Source organism: Pangasianodon hypophthalmus, chromosome 22 (genome assembly GCF_027358585.1).
Source record: "Pangasianodon hypophthalmus isolate fPanHyp1 chromosome 22, fPanHyp1.pri, whole genome shotgun sequence".
Taxonomy (NCBI): Eukaryota; Metazoa; Chordata; class Actinopteri; order Siluriformes; family Pangasiidae; genus Pangasianodon; species Pangasianodon hypophthalmus.
The window spans coordinates 4,515,881-4,538,216 of record NC_069731.1 but is presented as its reverse complement, the minus strand read 5'-3'; the positions used below and the strand labels follow the sequence as shown (position 1 = coordinate 4,538,216).

The 22,336-nt window shown below is 39.8% G+C and overlaps 1 protein-coding gene across 2 annotated transcripts in view; it reads left to right on the top strand.

Moving 5' to 3' along the window:
• Positions 1–425: 425 nt before the first annotated feature.
• Positions 426–22,336, top strand: part of LOC113532858 (protein argonaute-3) — a 37,470-nt gene continuing 15,559 nt past the window's right edge. Inside the window, exons 1-5 of one of the 2 annotated variants that reach the window (XM_034297938.2) lie at positions 426–1,158; positions 14,279–14,450; positions 14,651–14,771; positions 15,301–15,509; positions 20,621–20,757. In XM_034297938.2, the coding sequence (XP_034153829.1) occupies positions 1,140–1,158; positions 14,279–14,450; positions 14,651–14,771; positions 15,301–15,509; positions 20,621–20,757 (658 nt within the window). In that variant the 5' untranslated portion in view covers positions 426–1,139. The remainder of the gene's footprint in view (positions 1,159–14,278; positions 14,451–14,650; positions 14,772–15,300; positions 15,510–20,620; positions 20,758–22,336) is intronic. The other variant, XM_034297939.2, reaches the window with a different exon arrangement.

Sequence of the window (22,336 nt, the reverse complement as noted above, 5' to 3'; positions counted from 1 at the left end):
AGTTCTGGTTTGCTGATGGTGCCAATGATTTCATGAACATGATTTCTCCATTGTGGAAGATTGTAGTGAACAAGATTGTAGTCAGGTATTTCTCGAAGCACCAATAAATACACTATAAATTTTATATTTTTCATAATATAACAGTGTATGATGAAAAAACATACATTTACTTAAATTACTTGAAAAAAACGTGAACAATTGAAGGGGGGAAAAGTTTAATTCCTCTGACGTATGTTTCTCTTCACTTTGCTACAAAACCCCGCCTTATAACCTCTCATCTGCTGTCGACCAATGAACGCTCTCCTCTCAGGGGTTCCTATGTCATCACTAGATTACTGACCAATAGGCGCTCGGGTTTTAGAGGCTCTCGCGCGTGGACGTTAGGCCATCGACCAATCAGAGCTCAGCTGTCAAACGTTGCTGCGTCGGGCGTCATAGATTAACGCTCTCACCATATTTAGCCAGTCAGAGCCCCCGAGGAGGCGAGCGAGCGAGCGAGCGGTGGAGAACCGGGCTGGAAACGCGACAAAACGGGTTCTGGACTTGACATTTTGACAGCGCTTAAGGACGAGATAAAGTGTCGGAAAAACAACAACCCGAGTCATTTTACAGCTGTTTGGTTTGTTGAGAAGAGTCGCTTTTCGGATGGGAATTTCGGCTAAGCGAGCGAGCAAGCAGGCTGGCTAGCTAAGTTAGCATGGCACCCAGCTAGCTAAACTTTTAGCTACTTCGCGAGCGCAGATGCGAGTCATTCTTGTCACGAGCAAAAAAATAAATAAATAAAAATGTTTCGCTGTATTTGTTCTTCTGGGTAGTTGAGTGGAATTTCTGGACGTTAGACTATCCTTCAACAAGCTGCCGTGTACTGTTAGCTAGCTCCGTCGTTCTGTCAGGGCAAGCGGTGAAGAGTGACCGCGAGTCCGTGGTTGAGTCGCGGGGAGACGGAAGAGCCCGTGAAGCCCGGGGCGGCCCATCTCGCCCCGCGAGTAACGCCATTTCTAACCGCATATCTGGACGAGAATCTTTACAAATAGCACATTTGGGTTGTATCTGGGATTTTCATTGGATTTTTTTTCTCGGAAAGCCGGAGTTTTCTTCTTCTGTGAGCCGGGGAAGGAACCGGACAGAGAGCCTCATGAATGGAAATCGGAACTTCAGGTAAATACAAATATCAGAGTCTCTAGTGTCTAAGGGTGTCGTTTTCCTTAATTACACTCTCAGAAATAAAGTCTTTTTCTTGTCGAACACATGGTACCATAATTAGTATGCATCTTTATACTCTGAAAATATTTTAAGGTTCATAATTGGACCTTAAAGTACCCCTGTAATAATAATAATAATAATAATAATAATAATAATAACAATAAAAACTTTCAGAGCTTTTTTGTGTATTTGTTTAAAGTATTATGAACAACAATACGGTAGTTCATCTAGAATATTTAGACAGTTAACCACTTCTGGGAAAATTTATTAAAAAATTTTTTGATTACTCATCCTGTACTATTTTGTGTTCATCCAATTAAAAGCGTTCTAAGTATAAGTCCCGCCCCTGGAGGCGGATCTTGCTCTACAGTAGCAGTAAACATGGTACTTTTGTGGCTATGTGTCTCCCTGAACACTTCCCTTTTCCAGCAGTCACTTGGTTGGGAAAAATAGTTAAATTTATTAATTTCGAAGAGTTTGAAATTCGGAATTTGCAAGTTGGTGCTTATGTGACTTTTCAGAGGTGTTTTACTAACTTTGAGTTGCTCGATTTTGTCGTTACACACCGTCAGGCTTCTCCATCCGTAAGAGGAAGTAATATTTTATCCACCACTCAATTGCGGGAGATTCCTTTTGGTAACGACTGAAAAGACGCGGCATCTTGTCGTTTATGGTATTGTGAAGGTGGTGGTGAGAAATCTTCAGCAGTCTGAAAGAAATGCTCTTTTTGAGTTATTCGTTCTTCTCCATATTTAGCTAGTTCCTGACTTTCTGTTTTAAAAGGAAGTACTTCAGCCTGCGTAATCAAATCAAAACTCAAACAGCATTTCAGGGTGACCTTAAGGACCACCAATGTAGCTTTACTATACTAAATACTAAAGGTACTGAAGATGGTACCACCCTGAGCGACAAGTAATGGAGAAGTATAGTTTGCTACCTTTATTTCGGAGAGTGTAGTTTTTTTCTTCTTCTCATCAGCTCCTTAACAAGTCCCTCCTGAGCTTAAAACGATGTGTACGGAAGCAGGTTAAAGTACAGGTTGTCCATCCTCAGTGATCCCCTGCCAGTCCATTTTTCAGCTTGTTTTGTCATCTTAGGTCATTAGGGGTCGCAGAACCCTCAGAACCAGATTAAATTGTTCTGCTATGGAGCACATTTTCATTTAATTATGCTTTCCTACTCCCATCAGCATCATGACAAGTTATGAAGGTCATTCATTCGTCTTCCGTAACTGCTTTATCCTGCTTATGGTCAGGGTGGATCTGGATCTCGGGAACCCTTGGCGTGAGGTGGGAAATCACCCTGATGGTTAAGTGGTTAAAAAGTATTACATGTCGATCTGTAATTCATTAAAACATGGTTATTCATGGTTATATTGCTGTGGTATAAGAGAAATAAAACACTTTGCGATGTACTGATATTGGAAAATAATCAACTTTGTAGTGGTAGCAATAACACTGATTTACGTTGGATCGCATCACACTACCCTGTTGATTGTTTTCCTATGACAGTACACCCCTCAAGGGTTACGACAAGTTTGTTATTAGGAAGATTATGTTTTTTGTAAGGAGATGGTTGCTCTGAGAATTATTAGTGTGACCTTGTAAATCACATATGGTGGACAGGTTGGTCTGTCCGGCAGTTGTTGGGAAACCCCACTGGAGAGGTATCATGACTAATTTTCAAAAGAAATTAAAGTGGTGGGGGAGGAGGGGGATTCCGATCGAATCGCCTTGACGAACGTCCTCCTCGTGCCTGAGCTTGCTGTGAAGAGAATACATCTCTGTCACTCGGTGTAGATCAGTTCTGGACATTTGACTCATACTTAGCTAGCACAGTTTTCTGACTAATCTGGACAGTTTGAATGAGGTAATAATGTAATTTGGATTTGAAAAGAGAAGTTCCTCTGCAGTGTTTATGAAATGTTGCAGTACCAAAAGGGCGAAATTCACATTAATGTCAACACTGACTTATCTACATTAACCTTCAGCGTGGTGGGTGCGAATGATCTTACATCCAACCCCTGACCTATTAAGTTTGACATCACTGCCACGACCTGCCCACGGATTAAAGAAAAGCGCAGCCTACACATCACTGATTTCTCAGTATGATTAGTAGCTGTCTGTGGGCTACATGATGGTAAAGGGAATGCCTTTTGCATGCTTTGAAGTCATTTGTTTATTCTTCACAAACTAAAATATTAAAGATGTCTGAATGTTATATTAAAGAAGAAGTCCACCCAGAAACAGAATATGTTTATATCGAAATATTTCTGATGTGTTTGGTGATTCCGGTGCTAATGTGTTGGCTGTATTTTCATTATTCATCACTGATGTCACATTGCTAGCTCGGTTACAATGGGATTTAATGAGGAGAAGGAGAAAAACTGATCAAGATTAGGATAGGATTTTATTTATTAATTTTACTCCTTTCCCAAGAACAGTTTATTTTTTATTTATTTTTTTTTCCCCCCCTTTGCTCACAAGAGAATTATCTGGCTGTGCTGAGCGCTTACTGATTTCACACTGAGATGTGGGTTGGAGTGATGGTGCTTTGTGGAGTGTCTATAAAATAACTGACAAGAGGCCCATCTAAACACAAACAAGCACTCCGGACCATTTCCAACCCGATTTTGTCACCCAGACAATACACTTGTACTAAGTCCATGGCTTAAACCATTATTTTTTTTTTTATCATGCTTGACATATTTTTCAGGTTATTTACACAAGTAAGAAAAAAAAAACAATTGCGCCATTAAAAGTAAGAAAAAACAGCCATGTTCTGCTGTTAGAGCCTAAAAACAAAAAAGAGATTCTTGTCTCACTCAGCATTTTGCAGCAATGTTCAGTGTTGTCATTAATGAGAAATCCAACATTGAAGTAGAATATATGTTGATACAAGGCTAGTTGGCGATCTATAAGATGACGAGCGTGATGATGTTGATGGAGGAATGAACATAAAAGTTGAATCTCTGGAAGCTGATCTGTTTGAGCAGAGTGTAGAGACGAGAAGCTGAGAGAGCTGGACTGAGTGAAGGACTAAAGTGCTGCTGCATCGCTCATTTTACATAGAGATGAAGCAAGCTAAATGCCACTGCCCCACGTTCAGCTGGTAGTCGAACAGCATTGTGGGTAAAGTAGGAAACCATTAAAATAGAGCAACCTGAATTCAATGAAGAAGTTTTAAATGAAAAAGTCAACTTTATTACAGAATAAATCTTAGAAGCTGTTTAAGGTCTGTTTTCTTTAAGAGAGAGCTGACTGAACCAAATCTTATGAAACGTACCAATCAGTTATTGACCACAGTTATGCCTACAATCACTCCGAACAATTGCAGGGATTATTTTTATCATTTAGAGCATGCAGTCTCCTGGTGCATTAGGAGGTTTAACATCCTTAAAATGGGCTCTGAAAAAAATCTAAAATAAAATATTTCACCTATTAAAGGAGTACGTGGACAGTAGACCTGTGAAAACGCACAATGATGTAAATTGTCACAATACTGATATCCTAGCTGACTGAAAGACTGCACACACCCACATCCACACACACAGACACCCACCCACCCACTGTGGTTAGTGAATTTGGTGGCTCGGTGGACGTTGGGTGTAGTGTGGTTAACGGTGCGTGAGGTGCCAGGTGTTTCCTGTCTCTGAGTGTGTAGCGCAGGAGAGAGAGGGACGTCCCGGCTGTGTGCTACAGCGTAATGACGGTCCAGATGGTGTGGTCAGGGTGTGTGTTTTCAACGGATCTCCTGCATCTCCACGCTCACACACTCAGTCCTGTGCAGCTCTTTTTGTCTCTTCCTTCACCAGGTTTCACACCTACTTCCTGGTGTATGTTTGTGTGTGTGTGTGTGTGTGTGTGTGTGTGTGTGTGTGAGGCATTTGATGCTTATGTTGAAGTGGTGTGAAGACAAAATTTTAAGTGGTTTTCACATCTTATTCTTTCTCTATCTCCCACTCTTTCAGCATGTCCATCCATTTTTCTTTCTTTCTGCTTATGTTTCTCTCTCTCTCTCTCTCTCTCTGTCTCTGTCTTTCTGTGTGTCTCTTTCTCCCTGTAGCTCTTTCTGTCCCTCTGTCATCTCTGTCTCTCTTTCTCCTGCACTCTTTCTCTTTCTCCCCCCTCCTGCATTCCATAAGCAGGCAGTATAGAGCTGATGGTTTCTACGGAGTGTGCAGTTGCACTTTCTTTGACGGCGTCCTCTCCATGTTTAACTTCATGTCCGTCCTCAGTCTAACTCGCAGTGATCTCGCTCAGCCCGATGCTGACTGCTTTGGCTCAGTGCTCAGGGCCCTCTGGAGTCGACTGTTGGCCTGGGAAATGTTTCAGGCTTAGTGGCAAACAGATCTTACCGTGTGTGTGTGTGTGTGTGTGTGTGTGTGTGTGTGTGTGTGTGTGTGTGTGTGTGTCTGTCTGTCTGGAGAGAGAGAGAGAGAGAGAGAGGGGCCTCTCTGCAGAGGCAACATGGAGTCAGTGGACAGTTTAGAGAGGCGCTTTGTGCTCAGGAGACCGATACTAAGAGGAAAAGAGCCTGAAGGCTGACATAAGCCAAGTTGGTTGATTTTTAGGTGATCAAGGTTTTTTTTTTTCCTTCTTACTCCTCTTTTCTGCTCATTTCACCTTCATGCCTTTCTGATTTCCTCCTGTGACCAGCAGTGGTGCATATTTTATCCCCCCCCCGGTTGTAGTATCGTGATATGTCTATAACAGAGAGTCTCATTCACCGTCCCAGGCCCAGAATGGAGCTTATTCATATGGTGAAGCTCAGGGACATGCCACTTTTTCTCAGCGCTGTCTGACATGCCAAACGTTGTAGCGCCGAACCCTCGTTCACGTTCCCATGTTCATCGTGCCAGTCTGACCAAATGCAAATAAAAATTTGAATTTGCTTAACCCTGCAAACTCTGAATGCGTGACGCAATAGAAAACCCAAGCGCGCTCTTCAAAACATTTTTATCACTAGCAACTCTCATACCTTTCAGGGCATTTTCTCTCTCCTTTTTTGTGTGTGTCTGTGTGTCTGTGTGTCTGTGTGTCTGTGTGTCTGTGTGTCTGTGTGTGTGTGTGTGTGCGCCAATTTTTATCGAGAACATCAGTTGTAATCACTTATCAGTTAAAGATTTCACACACTATTTACTAGATGATTTTAGATTTGAGGCGTTATTTTGTTCTCTGAAAGTTGTTAAAGGTTCTGCGTTGTGTTTTTAAAATGGTGTTTTGTGGGTGTTGCGGGCAACAGGAAGTCGAATTTAGGCAGTGTTTTTTTTTTTTTTTTCCTCTGATGCGTGACTCGTGCTGCACAGAGGCACAGTGATTGACGTGTTGTGTTTATCTTGAGATCTTTTTTCTTTTTCTCCTCCTCTTGCGTGGCCTTGATTCTCGAGGCTGCGTTTTTGTGGAAGATCTGATGACGCCATTCTCCCGCAACTCTTTGTGTATGTGTGTATGTACGTGTGTTTGTGTGTATGTGAATGAAAATGAGGTGGTAGTGAGTAGGTGAGCGTGGGAGAACAAGCTTCACCTCAGGACTGGAGGCAGTGGAGTGGTGCGTGTATGGGAGAGTGTGTGTGTGTGTGTTTGTGTTTGAGAGTTGATCTGATGACTCATGAGCGGAGCACACAGTTTACGTGGTTGGGCGAGTGGAAGATAAAAAGGAACATTGCAACCTCCCCCACCTTTTTTTTTTTTCCTCATTTGTTTCTCGTCACAGTGTCGAAACGACATGCTGTTTAATACATCATGGTATTCAAATAATTTTTTGTGGCTTCAAAATATCGTCACTTCCCGAGTTCAATTCAGGGTTTTGTAGCGCTTTTCTTGTTTTGGGCAAAAATCATTCTCGTTTACAAAATAGAGTAGATAGAAATGTCAGTTCTGTCTGAGAGATGATATATTACAAATTTAGTATTTTATTTTCAGTTATGATCAGGATCGATCATAAATTCATTAGCTAGCAAGTATTACCGGGGAAGTGGAAGCTCTGAAGTGCTTCCCAGTTCTGTTTAATCTAATAATACATAGTGCGCTAGTTTGTTAAAAAAGAGCAGTTAATACAGGGAGTAATACATGTATCAGGGAGAGTTCGAATTCTCGAATGTGATTGGTCAGAAGGTGTGCATTATTTAACATTTAGTTGTTTATCGAAGTAAAATGTACAGTCTTTGAAGTTGGTGACTATGTTAGGAGACATAGTATTTCATTTTTATTATTTAATTTTAGCATTTATAGAAAGAGTCTTGGTTGTAAGCGCTTTGAAACAAAGTTTGCCATTTCAGGAAGGTCTTCACTACAGAAGAGTTTATGCTTTCTGGCTTCTCAGTAAAATGACCATGAAGTTATATAAAATTAATGCGGTTTGGGGTGAGGGGTGGTAAGGGTTTTAGGGTTGTGATTGGCACTCGGCTTGTGCGTCCTGCTGCATCACATTCCCCCCCAAGGCGTGGATTATTTTTATATAACAGCATGGTCTGGAGTGTGATATTCCTTATATAATTTGGATTTATGATTATTACCCTCTTCTAGCAGAGTTTCTAGTGTAGCACTTTGTGTTTGGTCTCTCAACAAAAGGTCATCAAGTCATTCTCCAGCGTTTTGGTTATGAGATGTGTTCTGTCCTTCCAGTGCACGTAACAGATAGTATTCAAGTCTGGCTAGAGTCTTTATATTTTCTTGTTTTCGTTACTACGACTTCTTTTAGTAAGCAGCAGAGTTACAAGATGACTTTCTGCCGCGAAGTTAGAAGGTATACGTTTTTTCCCCTGCTTGTTGGCCAGCAACGACACGGAATCTGCTTGTTTCAGGAACCCAGGCTGCTGATCTGATCATGATAAAACCGTAAACCATCATACTTACGTAATTTTTACAATATTGGAAAAAGATGATCAGCAAATCCTTAGTTAGTGAGCATTCCATTCTGTGTCTGCCTCTGAATAGTGTGTGTGTGTGTGTGTGTGTGTGTGTGTGTGTGTATGTATGTGTGTGGCCTGCTTGAAGCATGCTGATCATTTCCATCACAATTGGTCTGGAAATTCAGACTCTTTCTGTCGTAAGACAGACGGGATCTGCAGCGTGACCCATGTCTGCAGAAGATGACCTGCTGGCAGTGATGTAGTGCTCCAGTCCTGGATTTGGACTTCAGCTGAGCACAGGAATAATGACGAGCAAAAACACAAAACCCCTTGTGTGATCAACGAGACATTCGGGTAGTCTTCACCAAAAGTGTCAGTCATCTGTGTCAAAAATTTAAATCAATACTTCTAGTAATCACAAAACGATGTGTGCTTTGGAAATATGTTCAAGTTTAGTTGGTTTACATCACCAACTATAAACATACCTCCTAAAAATAGTGAGATTGTGCAGGTTGATGAAATTGGTCATTATTATTCCATATAAAGCCTCACTTTATATTCACCTATACTGCAATTATTATTTTATGTAAATAAATTCAGGGTACAATAATGTTATCTTTTACCACAGCATGGTTGAGTGCTGGAATCTGATTGGTCAGAAGGTGTGCATTATTTTCGTATAACAGCACAGGTAGTTCCGGCTGTACGTAAACGATTAATATTAATGTTAATAAATTAATAAAAAACGAGGTTAATATTAATGTGCCCCTTCTAACACGCTATTGTTTCTATAATCACAGCTTATACACAGGGACTTGTCCAGCAGTTTCTCTACATAATCTAAGACACTTCACTGAGCGTAGAAAAGTCGTGTCCCCCTCCAGTGGACCAAGATTATGATTTATAACGTTATCCTGATTCGATTATCTATTGATTAAAACTTGACTCAGCTGAATTTCACGAAGTCAGTAAAAGAAAATAAAAACGAATTTGTGATCAGATGCGGCTCTGCGAAATTTCGTATTTCACCTTCTGTCCATAACTAACTTTTTCACCGCAGAGTAAAACATTTTTTTGTGCTAATTAGGAGTGTTTTTAATTTCTGCTTTTTTTTCATTCAATATTTTAATGAGCTTTTTCAGAATTAGTGTAAAAGGGTTAGATGGAAAACCCCATACAGATCACCCTTGTTGTCCCCACCCCAGTTCAAGACTTGAGTAGTAGCTTGGGGACTTTGGACTTGTTTAGGACATGGGGTGAAAATGACTCAGTTTGGAGAAAGTGATTTGACTGCAACATTTGCCAACTCAACAAACTATGAATATGCTAATTTAGTCATACTACACACAAAACTGCATAGGTCTATACGATACGTTGTATTTTATTTATTTTATTGTGTTTTTAAAAATTATTTTTAACGTTGTTGTAAGTAAGTCTACGCAAGTGTGTTTTAAAGCTTGAGTGTGTTGGGATAATATTCAGTTTTCTTATTTCAAGAATTAACCAGATTTCTGTGATGGTTTAAAATGTGTCAGGAAATTGTATTAAAAAATACTAAATGTGAGAATCGTGCATCACAAGAATCATGTAAAAGAGGCAAATTAGTGCATTCAGAACGTATTTAGACCCCTTCACATTGTCCTTATGTTATGTCACAGCCGTACTAAAACAAATTTATTTTTTTTCCTCATCAATCTGCATAAAACTACTCCATAGGATTTTCTCCCATGTTTTGTACTGAGGTATCACATTTGCATAAATATTCAGCCCTATTTCTATGAAACTGAAGGTAAAACCCTTTTCCGTTCATCACCCTTGAGATGCTTCGACAACTTGAATCAAAGTTCTGATCGTGAGTGACAGTCTATCATGGAGTGGTTCCGGGTGATCTGGACTCGGACTCAGAATCTGACCCTCCAGCCATTTTACACCAAGCTTATAGTAGATCGGCTAGATGGAAGACACTCCTCAGGACACTAGGTGCTTCTTAGCACCTGGCCAGTTCTTTTCCTACAGTGAGGCATGGTGGTGGCAGCATCATGTTTTTCAGCAGCAAGAACTGAGAGGCTTGTTCGGGTCAAGGGAAAGATCAAAGTAAATTTTGACGAATTTACTGAGCAAAACTTACTTAAGAGCAAACTGGGGTTCGAAGTGTTCCAAAATGCAGAATTGGCTGATTCTGAGAATGTGTCTGAGAGGCACAGGCTGAGCCCAAATCTCCAGATAGACCTGAAAATAGCAGTGCAGAGATGCAGAGATGCAGAGAGAAGATGCAGACGTGCCAAGCTTGTAGCACCCAAGAAAACATGTGGCTGTATTCACTATTTATTTTTAATAAATATACAAAGCGCATTGAAAACCCCTTTATCCTTTTTCATGATCATGATCATGTAATGAATTAATTCACTCTAGAGTAAAGCTATTATGGAACAAAATGAGGAAAAATTGGGCATGTTTTGAATGCACTGTACGTTGTATAATAGATATTACAGCAAAATGATTACCAGTACTGACATTTCATTTCTTTTATTGAGTCTTTTTTCCCAAAAACCTAATATTGTCAACAATATTATTGTAGCTATTGATAACATTCAGCAAACTTAGAAACAGAAATGACTCCGATCAACCATCGAGTCTGGTCTAGCACTGTTATTGGAACTGAACTGGACCAAGTGAGATACTGTTAATATGAGTAAGGAATATAACACAACAGACTGGGCCTTTACATGAAAATAATGAGGCACAACGTGCAAGTGGAGTGCCGCTACCCCCTCTGAAGTTCATTAGTTTCATGTTAAAGCATGGCATGTCGCATGTTATTCCGCTTTTATACCACAGTGATTTGCCAGCAGTTGCAGTGTTTAATTTATTAATGTATGAACTGTTGTGCTTTTTAACGGTTTATAGTTAGATTTAATGTTGTGGAACGTTCAGAAGTTAGTTCCTATTCTCACTTATGCTATAGCTGCAGTAAACAATCATTCCCTCACCAGCCTCTCTCTCTGTGTCTCTCTCTCTCTCTCTCTCTCTCTCTCTCTCTCTCTCTCACACACTCTCACACACACACACACACACACACTCAAACAATGCAGCTTGTCTTTTTACTGAGAAACCGCAAAGCGTAAACTCGGCTGTCCTGAAGACTTTCTTGGGCTGTTAAACTTCTCAAAGCACCATGACTGTTAAAAAGCACTTACAATCGAGAATGTTCCATAAATATTAACAAAAAACACTTCCATGGTTATATGTTTTACTTCATTAAACATTATTCAAATCTGCCTTACAAGTCCAATGTATGAGCTGTTACTATAGAAACAATAACGTATTAGAATGAGGTAATTAATGTTAACCAATTGTTTATGTTACACTCGGAACTACCTGTGCTGTTATATGAAAATTCTGCACACCTTCTGACCAGTCAGATTCGAGCATTCAACCGTGCTGTGGTATATTATAATATATAAAATATATTATTACATTGGTTTTTTTTCCTCCCATACTGTACAGCTGTAACAGATCCACATGCCTGATGTATGCTTCACACTGCAGTTGCTCAGCGGCGGCTTTTTGATTCTTGGTTGTTTTGGATGTGACTGCGCTCTCCTGAGGGAGAGACCCAAAACGGGCCTCTGAAATAGGGGTTATGAGTCAGGAATGAATCACACACATACACACTCAGTCTGACTTTCATTTTGTCATGTCTCAGGAGAAACGTTTCTACACCCTCCTCTCCTGCTTTACCACAGAACAGTACCAGGGACGTTTCTGTTTACCAAAATGACGTGGCGGAGGTGTGACGTGGTGTGTGCATTTGTGACGGCACGTTTTCTTCCTTCCACTTTCTGATTTTGGTGCGGGTTTCTCCACACTCTTCTGTTGTGGAAGTTGGAGAGTAAACCACAACTATCACCTCTCACTAAGCTTAGTAAGAGTCATGTAAGCAGTAGGCAGCAGGAAGGTTTGGTTGTTTTTTTTTTTTTTTAACTTTAATAGCATGTCCGGACATGAGGTGTTATTTAAAAACCTGCGAAAGGAGATTTGAGTGAGCTAACTCTGAGACATCCAGTACGCGTGGGCAGCCACGTACACGTGGCTGGCACCTTGTGCTGTAAATGTTGCGAGTCGCTAAGTTCCTTAGGCCACAGTGTTCTTTCCCCTTTTCCTCACAGCGAGATTCTGTTCTTTTTTCCACACGCCCGCGGAGTTCAGAGAAGCTTTTGATGAAGTGAAAAAGCTGCCGTCGATGTTGTGGGTAATTTAGCGTCAGGAAACCATTAGCAGCTGTCATGGAGCTGGCTCAGTCTGGAGTAGTACATCCAGTTATGCAGTATTTTTTTCCAAGTGATATCAATTCTGAGAACTGATTTTCAAGTAACTGCTGGATAAAAGTGCCACTTGTACAAAATACCAACCAGACGTTCTCAGGGAAGTGTCAACAAGAGCAGTGTTGGGAATGTATAGGGCGATTCCAGCATTATTCCAACATTTATGTGAACTCATGTTCGTTTTTAAAGTGCACAAGCCTGAGATCAGCGAGAGAGTTTGCATATCTGAGTCATTAGGACTGGGCAATATGACGATATAGTTATCGTGATAAAGTACGTCACAGTACACTTTCCTGGTATATCGTTATTACTATTTTTAAAAAATGATTTAATTACAAAATGACTGCGGATTTGATATTTTCTTACTTAATCCTTAAAATTGAAAAATTATTAGTTATTTTTAGAGTTTTTTTCTCCTTTTTTATGTTAAATTCTTTTTTTTTTATACGAATAAAGATTTTTTTTTTTCGAATATATGAAAATAGTTATTTTTATAGACATTATATAAATCTGGCAGTTTGTGAGCAAACGTATATATCATGGTACATATTGTGTGTCATAGAAATTCCTTCTCTAATCGTGAAATGATATTTTTGTCATATTGCCCACCCCTAATGTTCATGTGACTTATCAGCGAGACAAATATTCATTTAAATGTTGCACACCTGTGTCTCATATTTTAGATGTTTCACATGACTTAGTGTTTCAGGAGATTGTTCAACACACATGGAAACATACACACAAATGACGTACATGTACAACAGTTTTAAAAGTATTTGTTATTAAAATATTAACATCCAGCCTTATGAATGGGATATTTTTACATTATGAATGTAACGCCTTTGTAATATTTCTTCATACATAATTACATATATGAATAGGAATTAATAAACTTTGAATGAAATGATTACAACTGAAGTATTTTTCCCCCAGTGCTTTTTCAGTGTTTTGTGGTAATGTTGACCTTTACATGGAATTGCCCCAACTGATCAGCCCATGTCTAGTTGTGTTTCACCAAGTTGCATCACACAATAACAAATGTGACTTATTACAGCACAGTGCTGTTAATTTCTTCATTCTGATTTAGTCAGAGGGTGATGATTAATTTTCTGTAACAGCAGCTTTTCGCAGCTATTACATTAATGTGCTCATTCTAATATGTTAGTGTTTCTGTAGTAACAATGTGTTTGGAAGACGTGCCATAGACAGTATTAAAAAACATGGAATTGTTGATATGGTGAAGTTTTCTGCAGGGAGCTGTTTATTTAACAGTTATAGAAGGAGTCTTCATTGTCAGCGTTTTGTAACATGCAGAGGTAAAGCTGTAACTTTAAGTTTTCTGATGCAGGAAAGTCTTCAGGCAGAGGATGTTGTAGGTTTTTTTTTTTTGTTTGTTTTTTTTTTTGTTTTTTAACTTCAAGAGAGACTTGAAGAGAGGCTGGTGAGGAAACTACTGTTTATAGCTGTTATAACATAAGTGTTAACAGGAACTAACTTGTTTTGTGTACGTTCCATAACACTGAATGTAACTATACATGGATAAAAAGAACATGTTCTTTACAAAATAAAAATTTCAAGTGTTTCAATTGCTGTGGTATAAGAGGAACAAAACACTTCAAGACATGCTGTTATTGGAAAATAATCAACTTCAGGGTGGTAAGAGTAATACCACTCCATCGTTGATAATTTTCTTCTAACAGCAGCTCTTACTTTTTATGTGTTAGACTACACAAGTGATTGTGTATGATGTAAATTCTTATTTGAATAGATTTCTTATTTGAATAGATGGTGCCTTTCTAAGCCTGTATTGTGACAAGGACACGACTTTGACAATCTTCTAGAGCTGATATTGATCCTCTCTCCCTCTTTTTTTCCCCACCTCTTTGTGTCTGTCCAGGAGTCGTTGGGGCCCAGTCCCTGTTCTCCATGCCCCGGAGGCCTGGCTATGGCACCATGGGGAAGCCCATCAAGCTGCTGGCCAACTGCTTCCAGGTGGAGATCCCCAAGATGGACGTCTACCTCTACGAGGTGGACATTAAACCTGAGAAGTGCCCACGCAGAGTCAACAGGTATGCAGTGTGTGTTTAAAAAGCAGCATGGCTCAGTTTTTGTCCTTTAGTCCAGGGATATTCAGCTAAAAATGGTGATAAATAAGACAATTTGAAGTTGTTTGTTTCACATCTGGTTGCACCAGCTCTACTTTTTCCCCTCCTGAAAGCAGTTGGCCGTTGTAGTTAATACGGCATTGTTTCTGTTTTTCTGTGTATAGAGAGGTGGTGGACTCCATGGTGCAGCACTTTAAGGTGACCATCTTCGGGGATCGCCGGCCAGTCTACGATGGAAAGAGAAGCCTTTACACAGCAAACCCACTTCCTGTGGCCCCCACAGGGGTAAGATTAGGTTCAGTCCTTCAGTTCTCTCCGGTTTCATCTCTCGCATTAATAGTCTTATTATTAAGGTATTGTATTTACGGCTCACAAAAAAGTTACTAAAACAAATAAAAACAGAAGAAAAGGAAATACCACATGGATAACACACAGAGATTAATTCATAAGTCTGATCTGTACATGTACCTGATATCATTTTGGATAAGCATCTTTATACGTGAATCCGATTTTTATTTATTTATTTATTTATTTTTTGTAAGTATGTTTTTGCAAGAAGAAAATCTAGTAGGTATTAATCAACACAACATATGAGTTTATTTTGAGTGATAGGCCACACCTTCTTGACTGGGACTGACAGGTACAGACAGAGAGAAACTTACAGTGCCACAGGACATTTATTAGATAATGTTTCTAAGTAATAGTACACTACAGAAGTACTCCATTTTACGTTACAGTTTTACACCATTTCTTATCACCTGTAGGATTGTTCATGCTCAAAGAAAGTGTTTAAATTCACTGCATTCTGTCACAGGTGGATCTGGACGTCACGCTGCCAGGAGAAGGGGGCAAAGACAGGCCATTTAAAGTCACCATTAAGTTTGTGTCGCTGGTCAGTTGGCACCTGCTGCATGAGGTACTGACTGGACGCAGCATGCCCGAGCCCCTTGAGCTGGACAAGCCCATCAGCACCAACCCGGTGCATGCCGTGGACGTGGTGCTCAGACACCTGCCCTCCATGAAGTAAGCGAACAAACCTGATCACACATTGTTTCTCTCTCGCTGTCTCTCTGGACTCGCAAACAGGGCTTTGCTCGGCAGGCTTTACCTGTTACACCTGCCGTTTCTCATTTGCATGAAGGGTATGCAAAGCATCAGGGTTATTAGCCACCGTACTTCCAGAGTTTCTCATTAACTTTCATACGAAACTGGGACGAGCTTGTTTGGTTGGTTGGTTACACAAAGCCACAGGCTACAGAGATGAACCTTTGAGAGTCTCTGTGGTTTTTGATTAGAAGGAAATGCCTGTTTTGTATTTATGAAACCAGCTCACCTTGCCCATTGCAGTGGCAATACTTGTCTAGGCAGTACTGCCAGTGGAATTTACACCTAGAGAATTCCTGCATTCCTCTAAGCTTATCTGTTTGAGACAGGACACAAAAAACACCCCTTCAAATCAGCGTCGGTAATAAATTAGTTTCTTTACACCAGAGTTGTTTCTGCACTGTGCATGCAGTTCTCTCTATTTTCCACTGAAAATATGCGTAAAGGTAATATATGTTAATTAACTGCATAATAAAATCTTATGAACATTTTGAATTAGGTGTTACCTAAGCCACAAGTTGAAGCGCTATAGGTTTATATATAGTTTTTTTTTCTGATTTAATACCTCATTGTTCCAACATAACACATTCTCTTGTCACGTTATTTCACCTTAATGTGTAAAGGTGCATTAGGTAAGATAAGGGGGGTGAATGAATGAATGAATGAATTCTAAATTGTACTTTTTGATTGTCATAATTAATCCATGTTCATGCAGTAGTCTTAGCTGCAATATTAACATTGTGTTTCTAAAATTGGCCGTCACATGAAATTACTTATAATTACTTGTACTAATAAAACAAATTGCTAGCATGCAATATTTTCATTTTGTATAATCTTGTAATCATTGTAATCATTTGTCTAATCAATATTTATAGTAAATATTTTCAAACAATACTACATCTGTTAGTTCTGGAAATAAATAAGCACATCTACTCTTCAAACTAGACAAACTATTGCAAAATTGGCAACACTCCTAAAATAGCACAGTATATAGTTGCAAAAGTAGGTGCAGTTTCCACCTTCTGGATGAAAGAGGACTAACTGCTGAAGATTTTGCCCGCACCATCTTGCATTTAAACCCCAGCTGCAACCTTTATCTCTACTGAACTAAAGAAAAGACGGTTTTTGCCCCGTCTATCGCTTTTTGTTCCTGTTGGCAAACACCTGAACACTGTTTGTGAGTGTTTGTACACCTGCAACATTCCCCGTCTTCACTGAGAATGATAAGAGTAGCCTTGAAGCTCTGAGCACAACACTGAGCAGCAGCTTTATCAGGAGCAGCTGAGAAGCCTATACAGAAGTTCAGTTTTTCTATTTTTAACTCTTAATAGTACAAAACATGAGAATGGAATTAAACAATTTTTAATTGGCCATTTATTTTATAGTTCATGGGTTTATACTTACTAAAATAACATTCTGATCAAAAAATGAAATGTTACACAATGCTTCCCTAACTCAGATTTAGTCGCTATGCCATGTGGACATGTTCCTGAAATGTCTGATGTTTGTATTTAACTGTAAAAATAGAAAAATAGATTTTGCAGAGCTAAAGTAAGAGCAGCATCCATCCTTCAGCTGTACCACTTGGTTTCTCTGTACTTGAGCCTCAAACTCAGGTAGGAGGCGTGGCCCAAAGCTCTAAGACAGAATTGCGTTATTGGTACCTTTTAGCTTCCCTTACTTGATAGCAATGTTGGCTCTGTAACTACAGTCTAAAACTAAAGAAGTTTTTATTTTTGCAGTTCTTTTTTTTTTTTTTTTTTTTTTTTTTTTTTTTTTTTTATTTTTAAAAAAAATTTTAATACAGTCTTGGCTCATCAGTTTCATTTGGACTAAGGAGAAATTTGTGTAGATTTTAAGTTTAGCAGATCTGCTGCTCTGACAAGGTGTGTGAGCGTTCAAGCAGTGTGTGCGCTAGGTAAACAAAATGACATCGATTGCAACACATGGGTGATAGGATACGAGTGAGCCAGCAAGTACATTTGCGTACATGTTGGCAGCTCAGCTCTTTTCTAAAGTTATAAATGGCACTTGTGTTTTGTCCATGCCAATTCTCAGAAAACAGCAGCTTTCCAAGTCAGTGTCAATATTTATTGGCTCATTATGATCTGTTTTTTCTGCCTATTGGATTGCAGTCCTTGGCTCTAGTGATTTCTCTGGGAACTTTGAGTAAACACTAACAACTTGCAAACTGGTGGAAAAGAAACAGCAACAGAATGCCAGACCTGGTGTTAAACTTTCTTTGGTGATTCTTCATCTAGCATTATATTTATCCAGTCCAAAAACAGAGGTATTATATTCAAGTGTCAAATGATGCCTCAGATAGACTGGGTGAAGTCTTAGTGTAGTAGTATGGGATTTGGTATGGGAATCCATGTGGGCCTGCTGTCAACACATGTTCAACTGAGGTGATAGGAGGCAATCTTCAGTGGGTCGTTCTGTTACATGTCACAATCTGAACCCTTGCATAGATGTTGTGTGTGACGTTCAGGCTTGTAAAGTTCCATACAATTGTGTGGCGTCCTGAGGAAACCCTTCACACACTGAAATTTTCTGCTATATATAGTTCTGAAAATTACAGACTTTCTAGCATTTGAAAGACTGGTCACCCCCAAAAGTAAAAGAAAAGAAAATTACACTTGACTGTTTGGTATCTGATCACAAATTCTTAGTTAGTTAAATTAATTAGTCTTATGTCTGTTTCACTGTGGCACGTAGCTTTCCAACAACTTGATCAAAGCGTAAGGAAATCACTCTTAGGTTGTTGTTAAACTGACTCCTTACCCAACATGATGTTAGTAGGAAGATAGCCAAGGCGAGTTTAACAAGTAAATAAAAACATTTCCATGTTGTTTTGGTGAAATAGATTATGGTTTCTTGAAATAGATGTGTCAAAATATTTTATAGGCTGTAAAATCCGATTTTGGCCAAAACCAGATTCAGCCACAGGTTTTCCTAGACCACCACACATTTTCTATATCAGGGTTAAACACACACACACACACACACATACACGGAAAGATCTGTTAGGAAGGTTGTTCAGGCAATTTGTTCAGGATTAGTACTGTTGGGCAAAAAAAACAAAACAAAAAAAAAAACCAGAATATTGCTGGATAAGGTAATGTCACTTTTGATTATGTAATTTGTTCACAGCAAGTGAACACGCAGAAGAAAGTTACCCTGTATGGCAGACACCTGACAATGACACCCATATGTGGTTCTTTCCCAAACTGTTGGAAGCACACAACTGTCCAGAATGTGTTTGTATGCTGTAGCATTAATATTTCCCTGCACTGGATCTAAGAGGCCCAAACACCAGCATGACAATGATCCTGTGCACAAAGCAAGGTTCATGAAAACAGGATTTGCCAAGGTTGGAGTGGAAAAACTCAAGTAGCCTGCACAGAGCCCTGACTTCAATCCCACTGAACACCTTTGGGATGAATTGGAACACCAACTTCAGGCCAGGCTTTCTTGCTGGACATCAGTGCCTGACCTCTTGTGCTCTTGTGGGGGAATGGGCACAAATCTCCACAGCCATGCTCCAAAATGAAAAGCTTTCACATAAGAGTGGAGGTTGTTATTGCAGCAAAGCGGGGACCAGCTCCATATTAATGCTCATGGTTTTGGAAAGGGACGTTCAGTCTTTTAGTGTCCACATACTTTTGTCCATAAAGTACAGTAGGCAATAGTCAAAGGCAAAATGTTTAGAAAATTGGACCTATTTGAAAACCAGGGTGCTTCAGGCTATCAGAGCCAAGGAAGTTAACCGGTAAAGAAATATTATAAATGAATAGCGTGGTTGGCGCACACTCTGTTGCTTAAAGCAAAGCATCTTCCATCACACATGTAGTTACCTCCCGACCTTCTGGGTTTTTTACAGCAATGTTACAGCAATTTGCTGCACATTTAAAATGGAGGATCCACCAACATTTCCAGCAAGAGGCACTGCAGTTCAATTGCTCCTAATGGTCTAATGGCATAGTAGAAATGTTTGAAAGGAAAAAGCTAAAGAGACAGAACAGAGAGAGAAAGAGACAGAAAAGAGGAGAGTAATGGTATCTTGCAGCAACCATCCGGATTGTGTAGACTGGAGGTCTTCTTGACTGTTTGGATTTTATAGTTGCATGATTTTAATGGCTATAATTAAATAACCGCATGTTGCTGCTGAATAAATAAAGTAACATTGACGCAAGGCTCTTGAAAATCTGCCATTCAGGCATTAGGTGTGCATTACAACATTGCTAGATTGATGAAATCTCTCAGCAGGTGGATTATTTGATGAAGAAGCAGCATAGGGTTTGATCTGAGAGATAGAGGCAGCAGGAGCGACAGAGGATAGGAGAGAGAGTGAACAGAAGTACAGGAGAATGAAAACTAGCAGAAACAGGGTAACAGCAATGAGTGTAAAGGGATTATTGCACACTGTGCTTAATCTTGCACTCTTCATTCAGATCATGACAGGCTTGATAATGGGTTATTCAGATCATGTTATTTATGTTCTATGTAAAGGTTTAGGGAGAGGCTATTTTTAAAACAGGAGACTCTGTAGTGTCTGGGGACGGGGAATGCTTGGCACTCTGTTTGACCTCAGTTCAGCAGGAGCTTCTGAGGTAATTGGAGCAGCCACCAAGCCACCCTAGATAGGCCGAAGGCCATATGAACAAACAAGGAAAAGAAAAACTGGAGGTCAGGTATGAGGAGAAGTACATTTAAGTAGAATTATTAATATCGCTAGAGGTGAAATTTCACTAACAGTGCTATGCAACTCAACTGAAAATATCCTGCATATTAGCCTATATGATGTGAAATTTGAAAAGTTTAGGGAAGTTTTTATGAGCATACACCATATATGTTTTGAAGGCATTTTCATGGTTCATGTTAAAATAATTAACATACAGCTATTTTGTTCATAAATTGGCTAAATAATTGTGATAAATGTGGTAGACATATTTAGCAAAAGAAAAAAAAAAGAGTTTGTTACTCAGTTCCTAAATACTGAAATTTTCCTCATTATCTCTCTTCTGCAGATACACTCCAGTGGGCCGCTCGTTCTTCTCCGCTCCGGAGGGCTATGACCATCCTCTGGGAGGAGGAAGAGAGGTCTGGTTCGGCTTCCATCAGTCCGTTCGACCCGCTATGTGGAAGATGATGCTCAACATTGATGGTGAGGGTTCTTGTCTCTGCGTACAGAGGGTTTAGAGAGCAAGTATTCAACACTCAGTGCCGTTTCAGACTTAACAGCAGACATAAAACTTCACCAGCATTGGTGGAAAAGTTAATCTGGCAGATACCTCCCTTCACACCCACAACCCATTGCTGCAGCACTTCCAGGCCTAGTGTGTTCACACAAGAAAGTCTGAATGTGAATTTAATGTTGCATTTGACATTAAAACTTGGGATTTCTGACCTCGGACTAGGAAAAACCAAAGAAAAAGCACGTGACATCAAATTAACATGGCTGCACACAGCATCACCAGTAAACAAAGTTGCACTTCTTTACCTTGAAATGAGTTGTAATGTACTGTATATACTAATATTTGATTTAGATCAATCAACATACAGATATATTCGCTTGTTAAATCTATAATATTGATTTGCGTTTGCTGAGGAGGTAAATATACATCACTCATCACAACTGTCTTGATAGATTTTTGATAAATAAAATAAAATACAAACGTGTCTTTTACAGGGCTTTTAACAATAGACATTGTCACAGCACAGCTTTATAGAAATCTGGGTAGCTGGATCGGATTGCTGCATCAAATCTCCTGCAACTTTAACTCCATCTTTGACCTTAACTCTGTCTATGTACAGTCCTGCATGTATGAAAGGGGTTTCAGCCACCCTCCCTGCTCGGTCTCTCTCTTTGTCTGGAAGGTACCCCCCCAACTTCCCCCGCCCCCCAAACACCCCCTGCCACAAACATACTCAGACACACACTGCTCTTTCACACTTAGAGACAGTTTTCAGTTGACTAAGCCCACCCCTCCTGGTCCGCCCTCCCCGCCGCCACTGGGAAAAGCCCGCCTGTCTGAGAGCACCTCTCTTTTTACACTCTTATTGTGTGTCTCATAATGGAGTGAATAGTTGCAGAAAAGGCGCGAAAGCAGGCGATTGTGGCTCGGCTTTGAGTTCACGCCACTGCTGGGTGCGAGTGTGTTACCAAGATTTATTGATTTCTTGCTGCTGTCATCTGATTCTTCACACTCCTCACTAAGTGTGTAAGAAAACAGCTAAAACAGAGCAACTGACACAGTGATGTAGAGCAACTACAGAGCAGCTGATTGTCCTCGTTCTCCCAGGGGGAAAAGCCAGTGAGGATAATTCTTTTCCTGTTTCAGATGCACTTTATCCCCTGATTCTAATTTATCATGTAATTTATCAAAAAGGTCTTGAGGCTGTTAGAGTTGGAATTCAAAAGTACATACACCCAGAAACTGCTGTGGAATCATCATTCAGCTTATCTGATAATTATAAATTTGTGTATCTGGTGAATCAGATATTTCACACACGGGAAATGCGGTTGTAACATTGACAAACCCGTTCCTGAAACAGTGTCTGTTTACAAATGCGGCAAATGTGTTACGTCTCATCTGTGTCCTAACTGCACCCTTTGAAATAAGTCCAGTGACTCACTATTCCCCCAATTATATTTTTTATTTGCACTATAAGCTTATTTCAAGAGAAATGCAGTACTTACATATGTGTTTCACATTTTAGATTAATCATCATGGACGTACATG